Below are 25,419 nucleotides of genomic sequence, written 5' to 3'. Positions count from 1 at the left end.
TCATTACTATTTTAGAAAGTTGGCAGTTCTCTGTGCTTATAACTCTTGGTGCTTTTCAGCTTGACTTCAATCCACTTCTAGGGCAGAGTGACAGCTACTCTTTGTGCATACTTTCCAGGCAGCCATTGCACAGGAGGGGCTGTGTGCATCTGCATACTGATAATCTTCCTGGGCTGGGAGAGAGGGAGGCGGGGCACACTTACATTTGTAGAGGCTGTGTCCTCGCCTCACATAATGGGCTGATTTACCCCCTACTGAAGCCTGAAGCAAGGGCTGGGTTGAAAGGGGTAGATTTACACTTAAAAGGGTCCCTTTGAAGTCACCCACTGACCAAAGACATTTTGGAGTACAAGAACAGGGATTCTGACTCTTGTTTATAGATCACTTTTGGAAGTGAACGTCAGCAAAAGGACTGCTGCCCTGCATAAAAGTACTCTTCTGGATTGCTCTTCTGTTGTTGCCCTGCTGCTGTTGGGTGGCATAAAGGACTCACTGGCTTGCTATTCTGCTAGTTGCCTTGCTGCAAGCTGCTCCCTGACTCTGTTCTACAAGGACACTGTGGCACTACAATGAGGGATCGCCCCTAAGACTACAAGTCTGTTTGTGCTAGTCTGCCTGCCTATTGTTTGTCCCCCCCCCAAGTGTTCTCCCAGGGGCCCAGTGCGTGGGGAGCATTGGTTGCTGGCCCTGCAACTATAGCTGCTGTTAAAGTTTAGCACATGGTGAGCATTGTTTAATATCCTACAGCATGTGGAGAGCACTTTAGAACTCAGCGCATGGTGAGTGCTTCATTTACTACTTATTGTGTGAGGAGCACCTTATTTCCCTGTGAGCATGTGGCAAACAAAAGATTAAGCACATAGCACATGTTGAGTGCTTAATTTCTCCCTCCAGTGTGGGTGAAGTGTTTCTGTCATCTTAATAGTGACCCAGGGTGAGGAGACTGGCTAGAGCACCCAACCGCCAAAGGAAAACCCTTGAGGAGTGCCCCCTTGTGTTGCCATGAGAGCCAGGATTCTCCTATACTGTAGTGAATCCTAGTTTGTTTTAATGGAATTACAGGAGTTAGCTTAGCCTTTGGCTTGCAGACTTGTGCCCCCGTCACCTAGTGACTATTAACCTACTTAGCCTGCTCTGTCTTAGCCCATTTAATTATTTAATTCATCTAAGCTGGCTGCCTTGTTTATAGTTCAGCCGTTTGTGATGCTTTGCATTATCAGTGCCACCGTGCTAAGGCGTCAAGATCAAGCAACAAAGACAAACAAACAGTAGGTGTTCACACTTAGGGATTTTCCCTCTCTATACTTTCGAGGGATTTGTTTATAATAATTGCTGTCCCAAGCATGTCTGTTATCTATTGTTTGGGAACACACCTACGTCAGGGGTCCTGGTAGATCTGTATAAATACATTGCACTTTAGACAGATAATCAGAGGGATTCTGGCCAGAGGGCATCGCCACCATCGCTGATATCGATGCTGCACGTTGTCTTGACGCTGACCCCGTCTTTGTGTCCCTGCGGAGTCTGAGATGGAGACCTCATTCCAAGGTATCGAGGGTTGGGGGCTCCTCTCATGGACATGCCATTGAAGATTAGGTTTAACAAACCCAGCTCTCTTTTAGGTAGGAGGTTAGGCCTATCATATTAGGGTATTAAGGCATATTACACCTCTTATGTCTTTACATAATATTGCAAGATGGTGGGGGTCTTTGTAATAATGACTCTCGTCTTCACAATTCTGTTTCTTGCACTGTTCATTATCCTAATCATTGCAGCCCATGCAACATATCGCAAATTGCAGTTGTGTTAAATAAAAACTATTGAAACTTTGATGCAGCTTTGTCATTTGCCTGTGTTTGAATGAGACATAATGTATCTGCGAGAAAGGGGTAATCTCCTTTAACCACGACACTCCCTGAGATGTCCTATTCTCGAGACCATGCGTAAAGGCTGCCACAAATCACCTTTTACTATTGTGTTTCTGGTGAGGTGCTGCTAGTGAGCCGGTAAGGTTAGGTCGACAGTTGCAACTTGTTGTAGGATAGGCATAGTCGCCTACAAACAAAAGTACTGTCATCCTTAACCCAGCAGTCTTGCCTAGAGCAAGAGTCCAAACTACGACAATACTGAGGCAACTGAGAGGAGAGCGGCTGTCCTAAAGTGTCATGTGCTCCGTGTATGCACTGGCAAGGCATTGTTTGAATCTATCTTGAGTGCCGGATATGGGAATATTAATCTCCAAGGGCCCTGGTCTAGAGGTCCACTGCCATAGCAGCCATCAGAACTCTTCATAGCCGATGCGACTACCCCTCAACCTCACTGTCTGTGGTTGTGGGCATAGGCTGGCCCCTGACTGATCGTCTCCACCACCAAGTGTGAGCAGGGGCAGGGTCCGGCGAGTGATCCTGTATGCGGAAGGACCGGGAGAGGTCTTTCCACATAGGCTGGCGGTGTGTGTGTCACTGGCAGGGTGACCTTGTGGAATCTATTACATTCGTGTTTTTTCCTGGTGGGGTGAGTCCTCCACGGAGGCCCCCCTTCAAAGCTTTGCATGTGCAGAAGTCTTGTACCAGAAAAGTTACTTCATTATATGTAGTAGACGCGCAGGTACTCCTGCGGTCTACTCGTTCACATCAGTGTTTTTCTTTCCTCCAGGCTATCTGAAAATTATCGTAACCCTGTTAATACCTGTACCTATAAAGGATTATTAATGCCAGCATTTTGATAATAATACAGGGTGATTTGTATTTTTATGGTGGTAACTGGGAATTTCTTTTGCCCAAATTACTGAATTTCATGCCCTAATGCAACTTATCAGAGTATTGAGTCATCTTACAGTATTTGCCTTGAATGCCCAATTCGTATGAATTATATTGTTTTGTTCTTAGGCATACACAATATAGAGACCTATTTTTACATATAATCCTGTGTGTGGAGTCTCATTTGTGGTATATTTATTGTGTCACTGGAAAATTGTTTTTTTGATTCAGCTCAGCATGTTCCTGAAACTTTTTTCTGGGGCACTTTTCCCCTATTTTACAAAAAAACTCAACATTTTTACATATTTTGCCTACTTTCTTGCCCCCCTCCAGGTAGTTCACAAACCATGTGCACCTTTACAATCCCCAGGATGTTGGTCAAAAAGGACGCAGATCTGGAAAAACGTTATGGAGCCCTAAGCACAAATTACCCCAGATAGCCAAAAAAGGGCTCAGCACTGGGGTGAAAAAGGCCTAGCAGCGAAAGGGGTTAATAGGCAAGCCCACAGGTCAGTGTTACTGTAAATAAGTAGGTCAAGTAGGCTGCCTCTAGTGCACCATGTTGACAGTGCAACATGTCTAGGATATGCAAAGTTCTAATTAGCAAGCTTACTCTAGTATAGATTCTGATTACTTGGCATAGTTGATGGTGTCTATTGCTATTCCTACATCTCCCACTTGGGTAGTTTTGCCAGGTTGAGTAGGCTGGCAGTGGAGATAGTTTGTTCAAAGGCTTAGGTAAAGGAAGCTTTACTCTGGCAAAAGGCAACATTGTTTTATGTGTATCTTACAAAAGTGTGAGTCTTCTGCCTAAGTCAGGAGTGTTTGCAGGTATACTCCTAATGCACTCATATGTACTCATTGTAGACCTGCTAAACATATATGTGAGGTCTTAAGATCACTTCTTGTGATGCGACTTCCTGTGAAGTAATGCTTTGTGATGCCACTTCATGTGTTATCAATTCCTCCAGTGCCACATGTGATGTCATGTGCTGTGATGTAATTTGCATAATCCCTAACTAGGTTAGTCCTCCCACTTCTGTTTTTTAGGACTTGTGCCCTGCAAAAAGGGAATGGCAACACACAGGCTACCAGTGTTCCGTTGTAAACCCTTACTCCTGCAACTTAACTCAAAAGCAGTCAAAGCTAAAACAGGGCATTTTGGAGCTAAAACATACACTGAAGAGGAGTGATCTGTTTTAAGTACAAGTATGCCCAAACATGTTACTTATTGGTGTCCCATCACAGAGTTCTTCTCCTTCCTTGGTTTTAGAAAGGAGAAACTGGATGGATGCCCACCAGACCCAGGCATGTATAAACTCAGATGTGTTTATGATATAATACAACAGCACGCCATCACAGTCTAATTCTATCACCAAACAGAGCACCATAGATTAGAAAGGATGGCGGGCAAAATAGCTTGAGATGATAAAATGACTGTATAAATCAAGGTTAGAGATGATAAGATGACTGTATAAATCAAGGTCAGAGGTCGTTAAAGGGCATATATATTATATCCTTTGTAAAGTAATGTGTGTTATTGGCATATATTTTGTATAATATTAATTCAACAAACGGTTTGATTCTTACCATGCACTGAATGTTGTGTTGGAATATTTATGAATTGACTCCTTCAAGAAACAAGTTAACTTGTGCATGTTGATGTCTAGTGATGACAATACTATAAAACATTCATACTCGCGGGGTTCTGGTTCAATGTCTTCAAGTTGTCCTAGAAAGCAATACATAAAACATAATATTATAATATGCAGGAACAACATATTTAACGTCACAGTGTCTCCAATCATGTATATGTTGGTACTGTAATATAAAGTACGGTAATTGTGTTTAATGAATACAATCCCAAGGTGGCACAAGCAAAGAAGTATGTTAGCAACTGATTTACGTGGACAACGTCCTGGCGGCTGGCAAAACATTCTCATTAAGTGACATCTAAAAATTACGGATTCTAGGCACTTGCGTGTCAACACATTTCCCCCAGTCACCGAGTAGGTAAAACCCTTTGACATATTATGCCCTTAGTTCCTGGTGTAAAAAGGGGCCTTCTAAGAAAGCCTCACCAACCAGGGATAAAACTGCTGGTGTACAGAGATATGCTCCTGGTAAATAGGACAGCAAACTAAATCAAGGAACAAAACACTGTAAATGTTATGATTTGTTTAGTCGCATAGTGCATTCTCTGCCTAGCACCTGCTGAGCACTGATGTAATAGATCTGCCCACACCTGGGCCCATATTTAAAAACATTTTGCATCATGGCTGTGCCATGTTTTTGGTGCAGCCATGATGCAAAATATTAATTGAGATTCACAAAGCCATGGAAATCTTGATTTCCATAGCTTTGTGCCATTCCCCCTGTTGGGGAGGTATTACGTGGGTCGAGCATAGGTGTTCACCCGTACATTCACTCGTGGTTTGACGCAAACCCAGCTTTAGCTAGGCAGAGGTGTGGAAAATAATAAAATATCTACTTGTCCATGGGACAGTTTGCTTTATAACGCTACTTGTCCTGTGAAAATATTCCACTTGTCCTTTTGTTGTCACAAATTGTGGTGATATATTGTGGCAAGCATCTAATTATATATGAGCTCTTCTGATTATGCCAGAGCTCATACTATGGTAGTGTTTGAATTACAGCAATTCACACAGTTTGCCACCTTTCCACATACTAGGGCTGGAGTTAGTGATAAGCAATAGCTCCAGGATTGGAATGCACTTTTGAGTCTGTGCAAACCTACTTACTTACATGTTATAGAGGTTTTCACCAGTCCGTCTCTGATTTGTTCCCATACTGAGGAAGGTTGGAAATTTACTCCTGACAACGGCAGAAGTAAAACATATTCCATAATGGGGAAAAAAGTGGTTGGAGGGAAAGTGAACTTGTAAACACTCAACAGATTTTCACATGAACAAATCAATTCATGCAGTTTTGCATGTGCTAACATGCAATTCATTAAAATTTTCCAGGAGCATTATTCCGTGGCCTACTTCTGTAAACTATTGTGAATCTGTGAAATCTGTAAATCTACACTAATTCCAGGATGAATGCATGGGTGCACTTTTGTTACTTTACTTAAGACAAGACACCATTAACAAAACAAAAGGCCGACCCCCAATGTCAAACCTATTGGCTTTGTCGATGATTATTTATTTTCATGTTTCTCACAATCTTGTTGTAACTGGCTTCACAAATTTTCCTTTTTTGGAAATAGTAGCATGCATCAACACATTATAGTAGAAGATGCTTCAGAGAAATGGTACTTAAAAGTTGACAGTAGTTTAGCAAAACTTGTTTTAGTTATATTTTTGTGACCATTCAACTTAAAGCAAAGACTCCTTAATGTTGCTTTCAAGCTTCTGCAAATATTTGCATCTAATCAGAGAGCATTCTGGGAGCATTATATGTCACCTCATATTGTTAAGATTTACAAACGTGTGTACAATTTTTTTTACTAGGACCACTGTCAGCAGTGCAGGCCAAGCTTACAACATTTCCCTAAAGTGCTCACCCTATTAGTAAAGGCTTTGCATTAATGAACCATAAATATAAGTTTGAATGGCACTGACCGATTAACACAAATATTACCTTTACTTCCCTTCCCTGGTGTATAATGTGATACCCTTCCCTGGTACATAATGTGATACTGTAAACTGGCAGCCAAAGGGTTCGTGCTGCAGGAGGTTGGGCCCACTTGTCCCAAGGACAAAATAAACATGAAAACCTGTTGTCCTTGATCCCAAACAATATGTCCTGGGTGTATGGCTATAGGAATTCCACACCCTTGTTAGATCAGTAAAGCCGGATTTCCTGCACAGAAGCACTCCTGACAACAACATAGGCACCCTTGCACCATGGCATAAGAATGTCTGAATTGGCGCTAGGCTATTGCAAGTGTATCAGAGCAAGGAGAGAACAGGCATTATCTTAATAAATATAGGACATTTCTGTTCTCTTCATTTCATGTAGTGTAGTGCAACAAGTTCCCTAGCATGTCTCTATGATGTTTGAAATCCTGCTTGTATTTCATCAGTTTAGTATGATTTCAAAGCATGCTATAAGCATACTGGGCCTAGGCCATAAAGTAGGCCTCACATGCCTTTGCACCATAGGAGAGGGTGGGGGGTGTTGATGCTGAGGGGAGGAATTACACTACTCTATTCTCTGGCTGGCCCCTACCAGGTGTGACCCTCACTGTCTACTCCTACAGGCTTCATTACTGCCTTCTTACTCACCACTAATACCCTCACTCTATTCATGAGGGCCTGGAAATTGGGGGGCACAAGTGCAGTGGATATCTGAGGAAATACCTGATTCTGTGCTGTGGTCTGTCTTTTCTTTTCTAGCTCCTGGTGTCTGGATCCAGCAAATGCTGGCTCCGTTTAGGGGTATATGTCACTTCTGAAAAGGGCCGGCTCTAGGGCAGTGCGACTGGTGCCACCGCACCTGTCGTTGACTTCGGGTGGGGGTGCCTGTTATGGTTTTAAAAGCACCTGCTGCTGCATTCCTTGCTGCCAGCAATTTTCAACAATTGAAATGTCAAGATAACGCCGGTCATAAATGAACCTTATGGAGAGAGCTCGAGTTTTGTCAAGTGGAAGTTCTAACTCTTCACAAGGTATCACAGAGGGTTATTATCGAGGAGCTGCATGGAAACTGCAAGGTATGTTAGAGAGATTTGATCTTTTCCCCAGTCATTCATTATCCTAATGTTGCAAAAAGGGTTCATTTGGGTAGAATTCAATTCTTATTAGAAAAGACAAAACCCAATTGTGGTTGTGCTTTTTACATTCTGAGATCAGAGCACTTAAACTATACTGCCTATCAGTTTGGATGACATGACTCCTGCACCTTGTCGTCTTTTGTCTTAATCAAAATTTCCAATACACTGATTTATCCACATATGATTGATTTGTCTCTGTATCACATGTTTGTGATGTAAAGTGCTCTGACATGCTACACTATTATTAGTGGCGCTATAAAACTAATTACATGCATCTGAGAGAGAGTGGTTATGGAGACTTGCAGGCACTGTTTAAGGGTGTTAGTGAGGGAATCTGTGGCGGAGGTGGTCACTGGGGGAGGGGAGGCCCCAACAAACACTGTCGCAGCCCGAGTCAGCAATGCTAAAGCTGGCCCTTCTTCTAAATATTAACGTTTTGGGCTCATGTGTGCTGGTTCTGAGGACGGTGGTCCTGATTTGGGGTTAGTGGTTCTAGGTCCAGAGCCACGCTTTCTTTAGATTGAGCTTGGCAGCACGCATTACTGTCTGCAAGACGTGTTCTATTCAATTTGGGCTTTTAACCACGCCAACTCTTGCCATTCGTTCTTTGTTGTATTTGTCTTAAATGCTTCACTTTTATTGGTGCATTGTGGTAAATGTCCCTCCTTTGCGTGCTAAATTCCTGCCCAGGAACTTTCACTAAGAGAACATTTTTGTGTGCCATCAGAACTAAGGCCCATTTTTATACTGTTTTAGTGCCGCATTTGCGCTGGTTTTTGACGGAGAAGCGGCGCAAACTTACAAAATACAATTTTATTTTGTACGTTTGTGCTGCTTTTGCGTAAAAAAATGACGCAAATGCAGCGCTAAAGAAGTATAGATATGGGCCTAGGTCATGTTTTCTCCTGTTCCAGTGTGTAATGGCCCCCCTCGGCCAACCTGATCATCCTTTGAGAGTTCCTTGCCGGTTCTCACATTCCCCTATTAATAGCCTTGTAAGCTTTTCATCAGTTCATTTGCTACACCAGGTGCAGAGTATAGGAGCGGCCTCTTCCTCTGTTCCAGTGCTGCCGACTAGCTTCAGTGCAGGTCTGTAAAATTAGCTGGATGTGCAGCAGCCCGTTCTTAATCACATGTTCGTGCCCATGCTTGGTATTTCATCATCTCTGTGGAAAAACCCTTGGAGGTTGGAGGGGGTGCACTGGGCTACTGAGAAAATTTATCAAAGGTGCTTAGCATTTCTGGGTCCTTTCGTCCCGAAATATTCACAATGGAAGGCCATGGTTTCAGTATATCGGCTATTGCTATGGCCTTGTGGTTCAGAGGTGATCTCAGGAGCGGCTCGCAGGGCTTTGTTGGGGTGGGGCGGCATGTGGGGGGATATTAATTAAAAACAAAAAAATAAAAAAACACTTACCTGCATCGCAGCCGCCGACACCGCGCCACTCCTCTGCTGCAGCTGCAGGCACAGGCTCCCAGCCTGCCCTGCAGCCAATCTGAATGCTGCTGTCATGCTGTGGGCAGCAGGACAGCAGCATTCGGATTGGCCGAATCACCTAGCCACGGCACTTCCAGCCAGATTGGGAGCCTGTGTCTGCTGTCTCCAACCAGGCAACACAGTGCCGGGCTGGAGAGAGTCTACTGCGCATGTGGGTTTGGCCTGCCCAAGATGGCCTGCCAAACATAAATGCGCACTGAGGGGGAGTGCTGAGCCCTCCACCTCTGTCCCAGGCATAGTCGTTTTGTAGTAAAAGGTTTGCAGCTGCTGGCGGGGCACCATAGCGGAGGAGCGGTGCCTGGGTGATCTAAATAACTCTTTCTATATCGCCCTTGGCCCGTCAGTATGTGCTGCTCCTTAGGATGATTGGCTGAGTCGTGCCCAACACAATTAAGACATCTGCTGTGCAGGTACAATAACACAATTATGTACCAGAACCTCACATGCCCTATCCCCTAAAATCACTGTGCTTGAACACGGATGCCTCATTTACTCGCACAACATCCTGCTTGTGCTAGAGCTCTGAAGACTGTGACATCCCTCTCACTGGCAACCACCAAGACCTGTCCTACTGCTGCTCCTGGGAAACGTGCTCCAGCTCAACCCCTGTGACCCCAAGACGGACTTGGCTGAAGAAGTAGGTAAACATCTTTTGCCCAGATATTATCGGTTCACCATTACATTAAGTACTGCTGTGTGAGAAGGTGTGTACCAGAGAAATAGCTCTCTGTAGCACCTTGTTATAGCTATAAAAACTCTGTTTCAGATCTTCAAGATTAAAGTAACCTGATTGACTGTTTACTGTTTGTAATATCCATGATATATGGTGTAGCTTCCTCCCCAGCCAGGTTACTTGTAAATGACTATGCCACACACAGATACTGGTCTTACACGTCTTTATTGTTCTGTGTGTAACTGCAAAGTCAGTATTCTAAACATGACATCTATGCACCACACGTGAACACGTAGGTCACAGTTATACGGAGTCCATCAGGAACCAAAAGGGTCTCTTCATTACTAAATCACAAGACATTACATCTCCCCCTTGTTGAATGAAAAAATATATTTTTTTTACAGATATACATATTACAATTCCTCTATTAGTCTTCATGGAGCTCTGATCAAATGGTCAGATCGTGTCCCCTTAGGCTGTGAAAAGAGAAGAGTAACGTCCATGACGTCCCGTTGATGTGGGACAGGTGCAGTCAAGGGGCTCTCTACAGTCTCAATTGAACCAGTCTCATCTCTGACATCAGGAACTGGCAAATGATGAGGCAGATGTCTGAAGTGCGAGGAATCTTGCGTAATGTGCTATCCAGGACAGTTAGAAGTCAACTCATGTCCCTTACTAGCTACAACTTTGAAATGTTCTGCATCAAAGGGAGCATCAGAGTTGCGTTTTCTCTGTTGTCACACCAATACTCGATTACCTTAATTGAAAACAATGTTCTTGACACATCGCTTGTCATCATATACTTTCATATTTTGTTTATGACACAAATCTGTTTGATGAAGTTCGCAATCTGTTGTCCATCTTCGGTTGGTCCATTGTGATAAGCTGATTGTCATGGCTCTCCCAAGCATCAATGTGGCAGGACGTTCACCTGTCAGTGAATGAGAAGTCGACCAATAAGTTCAAAGAGTAGCATGGACAGCTGACTTCAGATTAAGCTTCTCCAACTTAACACACTCAACAGTCTTTTTAAGTGTGCTCATAAAGAGTTCCACAACATTATTTGCTTGTGGCCAAAGATGTGTGATTTTCTGATGCTTCACAGTGTGATGAGTAAGAAAGTCTCGGAATTCTCGACTATTCAAGGACTATTGTCAGACTTTAGAATTGAAGAAACACCCCATAGTGTAAAAATGCCATCAAACCTCTTGATAACTCTTTCTTGAGTAATGGATCAACGAACTTCTACTAATTAAAAACAGAAGTATTCACCGATAATCACCATAAGATGATGTAAATAATCAACAGGGGTGGCTCCTCCATATGGGCGGAGGAGCGTGGCCCCCCCACCCCCACCAGCAGCGGAAGCTGCAAACCTTTCAGAATAAAAAGATAATAAACTATGTTAATTATCCTTTCGTTCTGAAAGGGGCGAGCCACAGGGTTGACGTGCACTGAGAGACAGTGCTCAGCACTCTCCCTCACAGCACATGTGTGTTTGGCTGCCCGCCTTGGGCCTGCCAAACACACATGCGCAGTAGGCTCTCTCCAGCCCAGGAACATAGTTGCCGGGCTGGAGAGAGCCTGCACAGGCTCCCAGTCTGTCTGGGAGCACCCTGGCTGGACGCTCCAAGCCAATCCTGACCCTGCTTTGAGCAGCGTCAGGATTGGCACCAGACAGGCTGGAAGCCTGTGCCTGCACCCTGCGACAGAGGAGCGGCATGCAGCGAGTTAAGGTAAGTTTATTTTTATTTTTTTAAAATAATTTAATGTTTTAGCACCCCCCTGCTCCCACCTCTCCCTGTCGCCCATTCCCCTCCCTGTCGCACCGCACCCACCCGCCCCTCCTCAGATGGTCCTAAGTCTTGAAGGCAACCCCTGATGGAAAAAAACAAATGGGACTAAATCCGCATCTTCATCACCACTGGAAGTGGCATGAAGTGTGCTGGCCGCGACTTGATGGGTGCAAGAAAAGAAGGGAAATCGGGAGTTTCAAGTTAATTGTGGAAAACAGAGAGAAGTCGTTGCCTTCTACTGGCAACATCCCTGTGTGACCCAGACACTCACTGCTTACATGAAGTGTGTATCACACACCCTGGACCCTGAGGCCAGTAAATTATTTTGCCTTTAACTTTGGTAAAAATAGCACTTCATTATGTAAACACAGCAATACGATGGTATGAAGCCCTATATGGGAAAAGGTTTATTAACTTGTGACCCATGTGAGATCGACAACTATTTTTCTTAAAATCAGCAGATAGTGCTGTAGGAATTGGATTATGTAGTTGTGTGTGGCAAATTCATGTTTATGTATAAAACGCCACAGCTTTACAATTGCCTTTTTACAGTGGCCTTACCTAGGCCTCTGCTTCTTAAGTAGTAGCCACAGGCACGCCTTTTTTGACCCTGCTCTGAGTCTCCGTGAATGGTAGGTGTATGCTCTTCTGTGTCCAGCCCTTCCTTCTATTTCACCATGAGGGCCAAGAAAGGCCAACACGTGTTTCTTTTCTCAGAGGATGGCTCTTAGCAACCCAACCCAGGCCAGCACCAAAACGTTTAATGCCAAGGTTAGTTTGCATACAGTATGGTTAGAACCCTGCTGTAATGACTCAGATGAGCTCAAAATAATGGAGCGGAATGCTGACATTGGATTCCACAGTAGTTAAAGATAATTGATTCTGACCTTTCCAGCCATCATTTTTTTGCTGTCTCTTTGACAGCAATGTATAACTTGCAGGACTGACTCAGCAGTTTATCCTTTTGCGGTAAATACGAGTACCATTGCATTGATTCTTATTACGTTTTACGCAATGGCTAAGACAGTTCAGTGTGTGCTGTAGTGAGTGTGATAGGTGTCTGGCTCACTGTAAGGCCAGGGATTTTTTTTCACATGGGGAATTTCTCTTTCTGAGAAGTTATACATAACTTTGTGAAAGCTGCTGGATTAAAACAGTAGCTCACTTTTTTCAATTTGCAGTTTTTTATTAATATTGAAACATATAGAAAAAGGCAGGGCTGTGCTATGTTTAGCCTTGAGATCTGCTGTGCCAGCTCAGAGAACTGAGGCGGCTGCAGGCAGAGTAGACACAGGTCTCCGAGTGTCAATAATTCAGAGACGTATGGCTTCTTCATCATTGAATTAATTGAACTTACTGACGAGCGTATCAAGCCTCTCAAAACATATGTTGTTGTTTTACCAACTTACTGTCAGTCCTGACTGAAAACATATCTCTCATAATCGGCATTCAGCATTGGATTGAACTTGAGAATTAACACTTCTTTAATTTGACAGTATGTAACTTCTTCAATTCACAGCAGTTTCCATATTACCTCTTTTACTGCTTCAGCAGCAAGATTTTTGAGGTATTTTTCAATATTTTTGTTGTCTGTTTCTTCCAGTGAATTGATGAAATCATCAAATATTTCCATCCAGGCAGTCCATCTGGCACCAATATTTTGCTTTTTGGCAGTATCAAAGTGAGGCGGTGTTTTCAGGAGGGTGGCGGTGCCATATTTTGCGCTCTTTCCAGCAGCCATTGAAAAAGTTCACTATTCTGATCGCCACTCACAGCCTTTCATTCAGTCTGACGTAATCCACCAGCCTCTTAAGCACAACCTATGCTTCTGCTTGTGTTGCAGTGCCCGGTCCTGAGATTGGATGGCTCTCTTTCCTCAGGTTTTGGTAAGTGTTAGAAATGGGGTCTTTGGTTGACAGTCAGGTTACCCCCTGTTCAAGCAAGGACCCTCACTCTAGTCATGGTAAAAGAGAATCACCCTCAGCTAACCCCTGCTTACCCCCTTGGTAGCTTGGCAGAGCAGTAGGCTTAACTTCAGAGCGCAAGGTGTAATGTATTTGTACCAACACACACAGTAACTTAATGAAAACACTACAAAATGACACAACACCGGTTTAGAAAAATAGGAAATATTTATCTAAACAAAACAAGACCAAAACGACAAAAATCCGACATACACAAGTCAAGTTATGAATTTCTAAAGATTAAACTCAAAAATAGCGCTTAGAAACAAAAATGCTTCAATGAGATGTTAACACAGCATCGTGACTGAGTCGTTCCCAACAAGCCGACACCAGCGGCGCCGGACACAGAGTCGTGTAGACCCCCAAGTATAGTACCTTTGGTGACGAGTGAAAACAAGCCGATGCGCTAAGTCGGGAATCGCGGCGTCTGTGCGAAACGTTGAATCCGTGCACTTCGAGCGGCGTCGGTCACGACGTGGTGCAGCGACTTTCACGGAGTAGCGGACTTCAGCGGGGCTGCAGCGGCGTCGGGCCTGCGAAGAGCGTCGCGTTCCAGCGAAGGTCACGGCGTCTGGTGCAGGCGGCGTCACCGGATTCAGCAGCGGCGTCGGTCCGGATTCATCCGAAGTCGATTTCCATGGATTTCCACCAGCTTTCCTTTCAAGGGCCCAGGGACTGGATAGGGCACCACTTGTCAGAGCAGGAGTCTCTCCAGAGACTCCAGGTGCTGGCAGAGAGAAGTATTTGCTGTCCCTGAGACTTCAAACAACAGGAGGCAAGCTCTAACTCAAGCCCTTGGAGATTTCTTCACAAGATGGAAAGCACACAAAGTCCAGACTTTGCCCTCTTACTCTGGTAGAAGCAGCACTGCAGGAAAGCTCCACAAAGCACAGTCACAGGCAGGGCAGCACTTCTTCCTCAGCTTCCTCTTCTCCAGGCAGAGGTTCCTCTTGGTTCCAGAAGTGTTTCTAAAGTCTGTAGATTTGGGTGCCCTTCTTATACCCATTTTAGTCTTTGAAGTCACCTTTCTTCAAAGGGGACTCACGCCTACTTGTGAAATCCTGCCTTGCCCAGGGAAGGCCTCAGACACACACCAGGGGGTTGGAGCCGGCATTGTCAGAGGCAGGCACAGTCCTTTCAGATGAGAGTGACCACTCCACCCCTCCCTCCTAGCCGAGATGGCTAATCAGGAAATGCATGTTACACCCCAGCCGCCTTTGTGTCACTGTCTAGTGCGAGGTGAAAAACAACCCAACTGTCAAACTGACCCAGACAGGGTATCCACAAACAAGGCAGAGTCACAGAATGGTTTAAGCAAGAAAATGCTCACTTTCTAAAAGTGGCATTTTCAAACGCACAATCTTAAAATCAACTTTACTAAAAGATGTATTTTTAAATTGTGAGTTCAGGGACCCCAAACTCCACATGTCCATCTACTCTCTAGGGGAATCTACACTTTAATCATATTTAAAGGTAGCCCCCGTGTTATCCTATGAGAGAGACAGGCCTTGCAACAGTGAAAAACGAAGTTGGCAGTATTTCACTGTCAGGACATATAAACCACATTACTATATGTCCTACCTTATCCATACACTGCACCCTGCCCTTGGGGCTACCTAGGGCCTACCTTAGGGGTGCCTTACAGGTAAGAAAAGGGAAGGTTTAGGCCTGGCAAGGGTACACTTGCCAAGTCGAATTTACAGTGTGAAAATACATACACAGACACTGCAGTGGCAGGTCTGGGACATGATTACAGAGCTACTTATGTGGGTGGTACAACCAGTGCTGCAGGCCCACTAGTAGCATTTGATTTACAGGCCCTGGCACCTCTAGTGCACCTTACTAGGGACTTACTAGTAAATCAAATATGCCAATCATGGATAAACCAATTACATACAATTTACACGGAGAGCATATGCACTTTAGCACTGGTTAGCAGTGGTAAAGTGCTCAGAGTTGAAAAGCCAACAGCAACAGGTCAGAAAAAAATAGGAGGCAGTAGGCAAAAAGACTGGGGATGACCCTGCATAAGCAAAAGTCCAACAGTAAGTGTGATCGTATTCTTTATATATCTGATTATCACCACCTCTACTGTTTCTCTGCATTATCTGCTTCTACGCTTGCACCTGGTTGTTACTGCCTTTAGCATAGTAAGATTTATAGCTCAGTGTCATGTTGTGGCGCAGCACTTCTTTCATGGCCTTACTTGCAAGTTCTTGTCCAACCATGCTTAAACTTCTCAATGAGGCTTTTGTTTTCTTCAAAAGCTTCAAACTGGCTGAAGTGGCACTTTGACTCCACGTATGCCAAACCTTGATCTTGAGGTTATATATCCCCTATCCCATCACCAGTTGTAGCATCCTCCCCAGCCGTATTACTCGTAAATGACTACGCCTCAATGAGGCTTTTGTTTTCTTCAAAAGCTTCAAACTGCCTGGAGTGGCACTTTGACTCCACGTATGCCATACCTTGATCTTGGGGTTATATATCCCCTAACCCATCACCAGTTGTAGCATCCTCCCCAGCGGGATTACTCGTAAATGACTACGCCACAAGGATATGGAACTTAGTCTTACACGTCTTTATTGTAACCTCAAACTCAATATTCTAAACATGAAATTTATTCACAACACCCAAATACTCATGGCACAGTTCTACGGAGTCTTTCAGGAACCAAAAGTGTCCCGTCATCGCTAACTCACAATACCCTACAAATCAAGAATAATTAGTTTTAATAAATTGGACTAAATCAATGGTTTATAGGGTTATATCTGCCTAAGGAGTGCTCGTCCAATTAGCATAGGTGACTTGTTGCACCAGGCCCAATGGGTATAATGGGTTCAATTAATCATGGCTTCTATTTTACTCAAACAGGGCACATTAGCCATTTCCTTGTTTAAGGCCAATGGCACTCTTGCTACACCTCTGGCCAACGGACTGATCTATAAATAAACAATTGGGTTTTCTGAGAGGCCTGTCCATTTCTAACATTGGTTAAGCCTCGGCACCTCAGAGAGCCAGTAACATCACAAACTATGCTTTTCTTCCAGTCACTTGCCTGTCATAAGAACTCCTGAACACCTGACTGGCCAGTCTGACCCTAGCCATAGCACTAGTTTGTTTTTGTTGTGAATGGAATATGAGTTAGCACTTTGAGAACTCTGCCTGCACAGCTGCCTTTCTCATGTACTTATTTCACAGTTATTAGTAGTATAAACATGTGAGCAGTAAGGGGCATATGCTAACACGTAAAGCTGACTGTGTGTTTGCTGCTACCATTAGGTAGAGGTACTTTAACCCTGTCGCCACCGGTCAGCTTACTTTGAAACTGTTTATCTCTACGAATTTAGTTTTTATTCTGTTATCTTGCTTTTAAAATTGCACTAATCCACAAAAGCAGAAGGACCGCAACAGCTACCTTTTCTGATCAGGAAAGGTAAATGTCAATATGTTTATATTTCAAATTTCTTCCACATTGCACTCCAGGCGCAACATTTGTGTGGTCCCTCACAACAGGACTGTCTCCAGCACATATAACAGAGGAACAACAAGGTGTGAGGTCTCTGCACTGAAATGTGATCACGGTAGATAAAGGCTTGCTCTAACCTAAAGGATCCGTTTCAACCTTCAGCTCCACCCCTACTCACCCATAGCATCTACAAAACGGCAGTGCTTCAGGAAGTCTAATCAGCAGCCATTTGTTAACAAAAGCGTTAATTGAATTTGTAAAGGTAGCCCTTCCACCATCCCCACACTCACACCAGTGTTTGTATCCTCTGCCCTCCAGCCAGTGGAATTAAGGTAGTACACTTCCACTATCTGGGAAGCTGTCCTCACCTTCCATCAGGTGCCAATGCAACAGAGAGTGATACCACTCTGCTGTATGATGAACACTCTGAGTCAAACCTGAAAATGAACACCAGAATCTCTTTTTCAATGTGTACATTTTTTCCCATGTATTTACTTGATATATGCATCCAGGCATTATTTTCCACTTTGAACCCTTGAGCTGATCAATCGATCCGTCTGGATCAGTGGTCTAGCAGTCGCCTAGCAGCAGAAAGGTGTTTTACATGATTCTAGTGTCTATTGAAAATTACAAATATAGCACAATTAGCACAAGTAAATAATGCTGTTTCTTTCTACATTCTTGCATCAACAAACTGGAAGCTATTTCAAAAATATTCACTACATTTCTTAAATCCGACCTTTAAAAAGCTGTATTTTGATTAAAACTTGTTGCCTCACCTTTCTTTCTTCTCTCTTTCAAATGTTCCTCTCCTTCCCCTCTATTCTCTACATGCCTCCTATCTATGAGCATAACCTACTCTGACACATGCATGCTTGACTGTTCTCTATTTCAGCAAATTTCCCACAACTCATTTCACAATCTCTCCTGCTTCTGCTTATAGTCATAGCTATGCAATCTAACAATAAATACCTAATCTCCTCTAACTCCTGCATTAATCTCACCAACCGAGTGCTTCAACTAATCCCCCCGCCCAAAACCAGTGTTACTTTAGTCCACCATAAAAATTAGAAATGACTGCACAGAATGGTTTGCTTTGAGCAAACAAGACTAATCCCAATAACTAACAGTAACCAACAACAATGATCTAACCATTAACTTTGGGTTCCAGAGCAGAGTACTGCCTGGTGTAAAGCACTTAAGTGCCTCGTCAGCCATAGTAAGCGCTATATAAATGCAATTACAATTACAAATACCATGCAATCACCCATGGTTTTTGATGCATCCCCTTTCTACTAACTATAGTAGATAGTGCTTTGCACCAAAAAACATCTCTTTGAAGCGAGCATTGAAAGTAGAAATGCTTTTATTTATCCTAATCTTTACCACTTTCCATGTTTGCTGCACTGTACAGCACACATCTAAAATGAGAATGAGAAAATGAGATGAGTCCAAACATATATTTTGTACTGGAATTGTACTCTTACAGTACAAAACCTCTGGTAGACATTATTTAGACGGTGTGTGTGCCGCTTAGTAGCCTGATTGTTCACCAGTGCTAGGGAGAGGGAAGGATAGTACAGAATCATAGTAGATATGGTGCTTTCCTGCTCTCCCTCCCTCATGCAAGTCAGTGCAGCAACTTTAATTGCTATGCTGTAGTGTGTGACATTTGTAAATCTGCCCCATGGTGGCAAGCTTGGACAGTCACTACCTGAGGACAAATCTATAGTCTATGTCAGTGGTTTCCAACCTTTTCACTTCTGTGGACCCCCACTTTATCATCACCGGAACACAGGGACCCCCACTGAATCATTATTGGAATCCAGGGACCCCTCCACTGAGTCATTACTAAAAACTGTGGACCTAATCTGCTAATATTGTTTTACTTCCTAAGCAGTCGCGGACCCCCTGAGGTGGGTTCGCGGACCCCTAGGGGTCCCCGGACCACAGGTTGAGAACCACTGGTCTATGTGTTTCCTAGAGATTGCCAGTCTCTAGCCTCCTCTTCAACAAATATTGACCCCTGCTGGCAGACCTAATTGCAGCAGATGACATTAACCTTCAGATGCCTATATAGCCTATTTACAATTCCTAATGTTACTGAACCTACACGAGAACTACCCAGAAACCATAGCCATAGCAATGTCTGTGTGTCATAAAGGAATAAATGGACAGGATCTCCCTCTGCCTTTTGAAACAACATCACAACATTCTGACTTTTGAAACATCCAGTCCTTCAGAGATTCCTGTCAACTTGCCACTGAATATTGATCCTCTTTCAGCACCTGTTAAAAATGTGCTCACCCTTGGAGTCTTGACATATTCTGTTTTCTCATTCAACCTGCAAGCTCAAGATGGTCATGTCCACCTATGCTATCTAGCAAATGTTTGTTACATGCTAGGTATCTTTTGACTAATTTGCCTTATCTAGGATATCATTCCATCAGACTAGTTTACTGGTCATGCTTTACCTCGATGCTTCCTAGAAGTTCACATCCAAACTGCAGTGTTTATGGAACAGAGCTACCAGACTCATATTTGGACTGAAAAAAGACAAGCATCTCCATTTAGCGCATTCCAAAGTGAACTAGGTATCCATTGATACACAGGTTATGAGTAACATACCAAGCATCACGTGGACGTCCATTCATCACCTAACTCTTAATTATTGCACAAAACCCTTTGAATCAGGGTGAATAACAAGGACATCTGTGCTCTTCCAGAGACTCAAAACTGACTACCACCAATGGTAACATAAAAGAGCTGGTGGAAAGTGCCCTGCAAGACAAGATTTCTTCTATGGAACCAAATACCACAAGCATGCACAAATGCTTGCAAAATAAAGAGCTTCAAGACTGCAGTGAAGAAGTATTGTCCCTAGTCAGAATCTTCCTCTTTTTACATTTCCACTCCTTTATGGACTATGGCCCTCATTCTGACCTTGGCGGTCTTTTCGCAAGACCGCCGAGTTACCGCCGCGGTAAAGACCGCCAACCGCGGCGGTATGCCGCTGCGCGTATTCCGACTGCTGGGAGCGTTCCGCCGGAATACCGCCAGCAGCCACACTGGCGGTCGGCGGGAAAGTGGAGACTGGTCAACCTCCACCGCCACGCCAGCAGAACACCGCCCCCAGAATTACGACCCACATTTCTGTGTGGCGGTCTTCTGTTGGCGGTCTTCTGTTGGCGGTCACGTCCCTATGGCTCCCGTCGCCTCCCGGAGGACCAACGCACAAGGTAAGTTGATCGTCCGTGAGGGGAGGGGGTGGGGGGGTGTTGTGTGATGTGTGCGTGCATGGGGGTGTGAGTGTGTAGAGGGGGTGTGTGAGTGCGTGCATGCGGGCGGGGATTGCTGCTGTGCCTATGGGCAATGTGTGTAGTTCGGCGGGTGCGCATGTCGGCATGTATGTGTGCGGGTATGTGTCCCCGTTGTGTATGTGTGTGTGTAGGGGGTGTGTATATGTGCATGTTGGGGGTGTGTGCATGTCGGGGTGCATGTATGTGCATGTCGTGGTGGGGGTGGGGAGGGGGTTCGTACCACCTCTGGGGGGTGGCAGGGGGGTGGAGGGTGTGGGGGGAGGACTCGGGGGGCAGTGGGGGGTGGGGGAGACCCCTATCAGTGCCAGGGAAGGAATTCCCTGGCCCCGATAGTGCCTACCGCCATGGTTCGCATGGCGGTTCCCGAACGCAAGAAACCGCGGCGGTAAGCAGGGTCATGATAGCGTTGGCGGTCTTGGGTCGACCGCCGGACCGGAGTGCGCAGACTCCAGCCCGTCGGTCATGACCGCCGTGGCTGTCGGAGTGGGGAAGTGGCGGTCGGTCGCGGCGGGGACCGCCGCGGTCAGAATGCCATTTTTAATACCGCCGGTCTGTTCGCGGTCCGACCGCCGCCTCTCCGCCGACCGCCAAGGTCAGAATGAGGGCCTATGTTTTGTTTTTCTCCCTTCTTCAAGTAGTCCCTGCCACATTGATGTAGTATATACATTATTTTCCTCTGTTATATGCTGGTGCTGTCAATGCAGGGAAGGCAGCTAAGTCTTCTAGCAGAAGACATGGATGAACGTACTTCGCCAAATCCTAGCCAGAGGTAAATTTGCTCTGGAGTCCCTCAGCAGTTGCAGACCAGGACAGTAGTGGAGTGAACTGGTGAAAAATAAAGTACATGAAAATTAAAATATTGAGAATTAGAAATCATTTACAAAAGACAGGATAGTAGTGAATCTGTTCCTGAGGAAAATGAACTCATCCCATGTTCCTCCGATGCAACAGCCACTTAGCTTCTAAATTTGTCCTCAATGCTACTCCTAGGCTTCACCAAGAAAAATAAAATACTTTACCAATACTGCAGGTCACATTACAGATGCAGAGATTTACCCCCACATTTTATAATTCTATTCCCTGAAATGGATCCATCATTAATGTTGGACACAGCACTTCTTAGGAAATTTTCCTGAAACTTTTTGCTTTTGCCTCCCAGTCTTTGCTGACTCCCCGTGCTTGACCTTAGGACTCCGCATGGCAGTGGGAAAGTGCATGTGCCCTTCCAACCTATGTTAGGAAGGGGCAGTTATGGTTGTGGTTGAGATGCTGAACCCAGGAGGACCCTCCAAAAAAGGTACAGCCCTGGCTGCTAGGGGGAAGTTGCACTATTTGTGTCACCTCCTAGAAGACCCTTCAACCATGTCTTAGGCCCAATTGGATTGGCCTGAGCGGGACCTAGTGTGTCTGCACTCAGGGTGGCAGTCCCTTTGCAGGAGCCAAACTAGAGCCAGTTTTACGCCTCCCCTGTGTTGTGTAGCCATTTTAGCTATAGTTTTATACATGTTATTTTAGCAACCTAGGCCTGCCGCTGTGCACTTTAACCTAGATATGTTTTATTTTATCTTCGTTATATTATTTTAACAGTAGACACATTTGCAGTCTTGTTTTATTTTCTCTATTTAGCTGTTCTTCACCTAGGTCATCATTACGTTCTTAAACAAGACATTTCTTTCACTCTGCGCTTTTCTCAAGGCTGCAGTAAGATAGGTTGCCGGCAAAAGTGGTACACTTTGTCTCCAATGTTCACAGAAACATGCACTCTCTTACGTGGGGATCATTTCTTGGAACATCAACTGTTTTATTATAAAACACTACTTTGACCCATGTACATTAGAGGGATATTCCAGCCAGATGACCACAACTGTATGCTGATTGCTGATTGCTTCGCTGCAGCTGCAGCTGCTTATGTAGACTACAGGCTCCTTGCTAATTTATTAGGGATGATGTCTTCCCAGGGGGAACCGGAAGGGCAGAATTAGAGCTTAACCTGCTGTGCTCTAGCATAGCTTAGGTAGGAACTATCCTGATAAACCTTAGTGACAATATGGTAGCGTTATTCTTGTGTTTACTCTCCTTGTCACACTTTTAATCTTATTGTGCTTCATCGTCCTAGTTATTGCAATACATGCCTTATTATCTAAGATGCAGTTACTTCAATAAAACTTTATTGAACAATACTCTGCCTCTGATTGTCCTTGCATATGTGAGGCTAATGTAATTGAGAGGAACAGATGAGATCTGAGTGACCATGATTCCCCTGACGAGTCATTTAAATCATGCGCCCGGTTGCCCCAATCATCCCTACTCTTGGGTGGAGATGAGACACTGCTAGTTAGCCTGAACAAACCCGGATTAGGCTGATAGGTGTCACATGGTGCGGGATCAGACTCAGTCCCCCGCAGTACAGGTGATTCTTCCACTCAGATCCAGTAGTCTCATTAGGATAACGAGAACCTACGTGACACAAGGAGGGACCCGATGAGGGGCAGGTGGTAGGTGTAGGACAGGGCAAGTATACAAAGGTTTAGTCTGCCCTGGTAGGGAAGACTCCCACAAAGTATCCCCTACCTGGGGGGGGTCGGCTGTACCCATGGGATGTGCCAGTCCTCTAATATTGACCTTGGGCCATTGGCACTCTCCTACAGTATGTGAAGGGTAGAAGTGCACGTGCATGTCCTCTACTGGGTGAGAGGTGACTCTAACCAACGTGCGCAGGACCAGCCATGGCAGGTCTCTGGGTGTGCACTTGCACCAGAGGGACGTTCGAGGTGCTGAGCCTGGCACAACAGGCCAGGGGGTGCTGACCTACAACATGGTGGTTTCATGTATGTTGCGCCAGGCCTAGCTTGCCAATATGTGACCCCTTGCATAGGGATGTCTGAAGAAATATTGAGCTTGGCCTAGCTGTCCTCTCCGTGCCCATGTGCACGTTGATGTTCATATATATGCTGAACTTTGTATACCTGGCCGCTAGGTGCATACCTGCACCGTGGCATCATACATATAGTGAGTTTGACCCAACTTGCCAGTGTGTGCATACTTGCACACAGGTGTTGCCATGTGTAGATGGAGACTGGCATCAGTAACCTGTATGTGCACACTGGCACACAAGTGGTTTCCTATATAAATGCTGGATCTGGCATCACTTGCCAGAGTGTGCACACTTGCACATGTGTATTCTAATATAGGAACTGAGCCTGATAGTGCAGGCCATTATTGGCGCACTTGCATCTTTGTAGTGGCTTTAACCTAAGTCTCCAGCCTGCCTCTCCAGGCTTGTATGTGCGCTAGGGCATATGTGCCCAGGGAGTGTGGAATACACATGTCTGTTTGCACTGCCCATGACAGCTGCTCAGCTCATAAGGTATCATGGGAGAAAGAGTCTTATGCGCTCTTGCTGTAATAGTAGATTGCTGGGGAGCAGCCTCATGATGTTTAGTATTATTGGATTTAGAATGACAAACCCCCTCTGATAGTAAAGGTGGTTTTGTTATTAATGCCCTAGAAATGCCACTTCTAGGAATTGGGCATTTCTAGGTTCTAAAATGCTTTGTGTGTCCTGTAAATTCACCTTCATTCCACTGGTTGCGGAGGAAGAGCACATCTGTGCATTCCACAAGTGACTGGAATTGCCTGGGGCGGAGCTTGCCAAGTATTGCCCACACCTCAGGTGAGTAGCCCTTTATCATGGGGACCACATCACAGCAAAACGTCTTGTGGTGTGAAAGGGACTTGCAATTCAAGTCTTCATGCACCAGATGCAGCACCTCTTTGTACAGGTGGTGTGGACCTAGTAACTCTTTGTGTTCAACCAGAATTGTCGATAGCAACTCAAGTCAACACACTGCAACAGTACCAGTTCCAGAGGTGCTGAAGTTGGTAACTATTTGGAAATATTGGATTGTCTGGCTGGGCTGAGCTCAGCAAAGGCTAGCTGGTGGCCCTAGTCCCTGGTGTTGCAGACCTCTGATTGAACCTCCTACTGGGAGCCCTAATGTCTCCTTGCTAATTGTAGCTGAATCGGCTGTTGTCTTTTTTCCCCACCCCCCCAACTTGTCTTTTCTCCCCAGGTTGGCATTATGATGTACTAGTGCGGCCTAGCCTGCAGTGCTTTGTAGAAGTGTTCCAAACCTTGTATGTACTTATTGCTGCTAACGTTGGGAACCAGGGTACACCCTGAATTTATGTGTTACATTTGAAGTTGCTAAACTCTAGGGTGGGTCTTGTGCTGACAACGTTTGCCACAGCATGCGGGTGTGGGGGGTGAAGTATAGTTTTCTCACTTGTACATACTGTTGTTGGTGTTACACACAATTGGGCCTAATATTGGGAAATCTATTGCTAAAAGTGATTTATGCCCAGATTTACACGGTACTCATGATGTGTTGAAAATGTGTGTGTTGAATACAATTGTTATATACCTACACAGTGTGTGAATTCCCCTTTGTGCCACTCAGCATGGTTGTGGTGGGGAACTGCTGTGCCGTTGCTTTACATGTTGCCTCTGTGACAAGCCTGACTGCTCCTTGCCACCTAAGGGTGAGCACAGGTTATGCAGTGAATGTAATTACCTACCCCTGACGGGAGTGACAGGTTCAGGATAGGGCCTTGTCTCAGCCAACCAGAATGTGCCGCCTCCAACAATTAATTAGTCATCCTTTCTATCAAACTCCCCATCACTTTTCCAATGCACTACCCGCATGCAAGAGCTAATGTACGGTTATCCATGATACACTAACACTTCTCCATAGAGTCAGCATGACTCTTCGCAACAGCTCTACTGAAGTACCTATAGGGTTTTTTCTGGAGACCCATAGTTTCATATTTACATCATCATGTCCACGTAGTTGCCTGGACCTAGATTTCTTAGTATACTGACCTTGTTCAAGATACCCATAAGCATTTCATTGTCAATAATTTGTACATAGGCCAGACACAGAGTATATCTTTGGAAAAACACACTTCGTCATGACACCATCAAGATACTATTTTCTTCTTCAAAGAGACTTTCTTTGAACTGAGTATTTTTGAGTTTGTAAACAACACATGGGTAAACCTCTTTGCTGGTCAAGACCTCCTTTAAGACCCACGTGTACTAATTAGACCATGATTCTCACTGAAAAACTGTTTGTGTCCAATATAGTAATCATTCAGATTGAGAGGCAAGTTCTAGGAGTCTTTGATCAGCCCCTTCAA

The 25,419-nt window shown here is 44.7% G+C and overlaps 1 protein-coding gene across 1 annotated transcript in view; it reads right to left on the bottom strand.

Moving 5' to 3' along the window:
- The window catches only part of IL7R (interleukin 7 receptor), a 208,114-nt gene extending 199,076 nt beyond the window's left edge, over positions 1–9,038 (bottom strand). The window contains exons 1-2 of the mRNA XM_069233382.1: positions 8,918–9,038; positions 4,350–4,491 (exon numbers count right to left, since the gene is read on the bottom strand). Coding sequence (XP_069089483.1) covers positions 4,350–4,491; positions 8,918–9,038 — 263 coding nt within the window. The remainder of the gene's footprint in view (positions 1–4,349; positions 4,492–8,917) is intronic.
- Between the last annotated feature and the right edge of the window lie 16,381 nt (positions 9,039–25,419).

This window comes from Pleurodeles waltl, chromosome 1_1, assembly GCF_031143425.1.
Source record: "Pleurodeles waltl isolate 20211129_DDA chromosome 1_1, aPleWal1.hap1.20221129, whole genome shotgun sequence".
Taxonomy (NCBI): domain Eukaryota; kingdom Metazoa; phylum Chordata; class Amphibia; order Caudata; family Salamandridae; genus Pleurodeles; species Pleurodeles waltl.
This window is presented reverse-complemented; position numbering and strand designations above follow the sequence as displayed.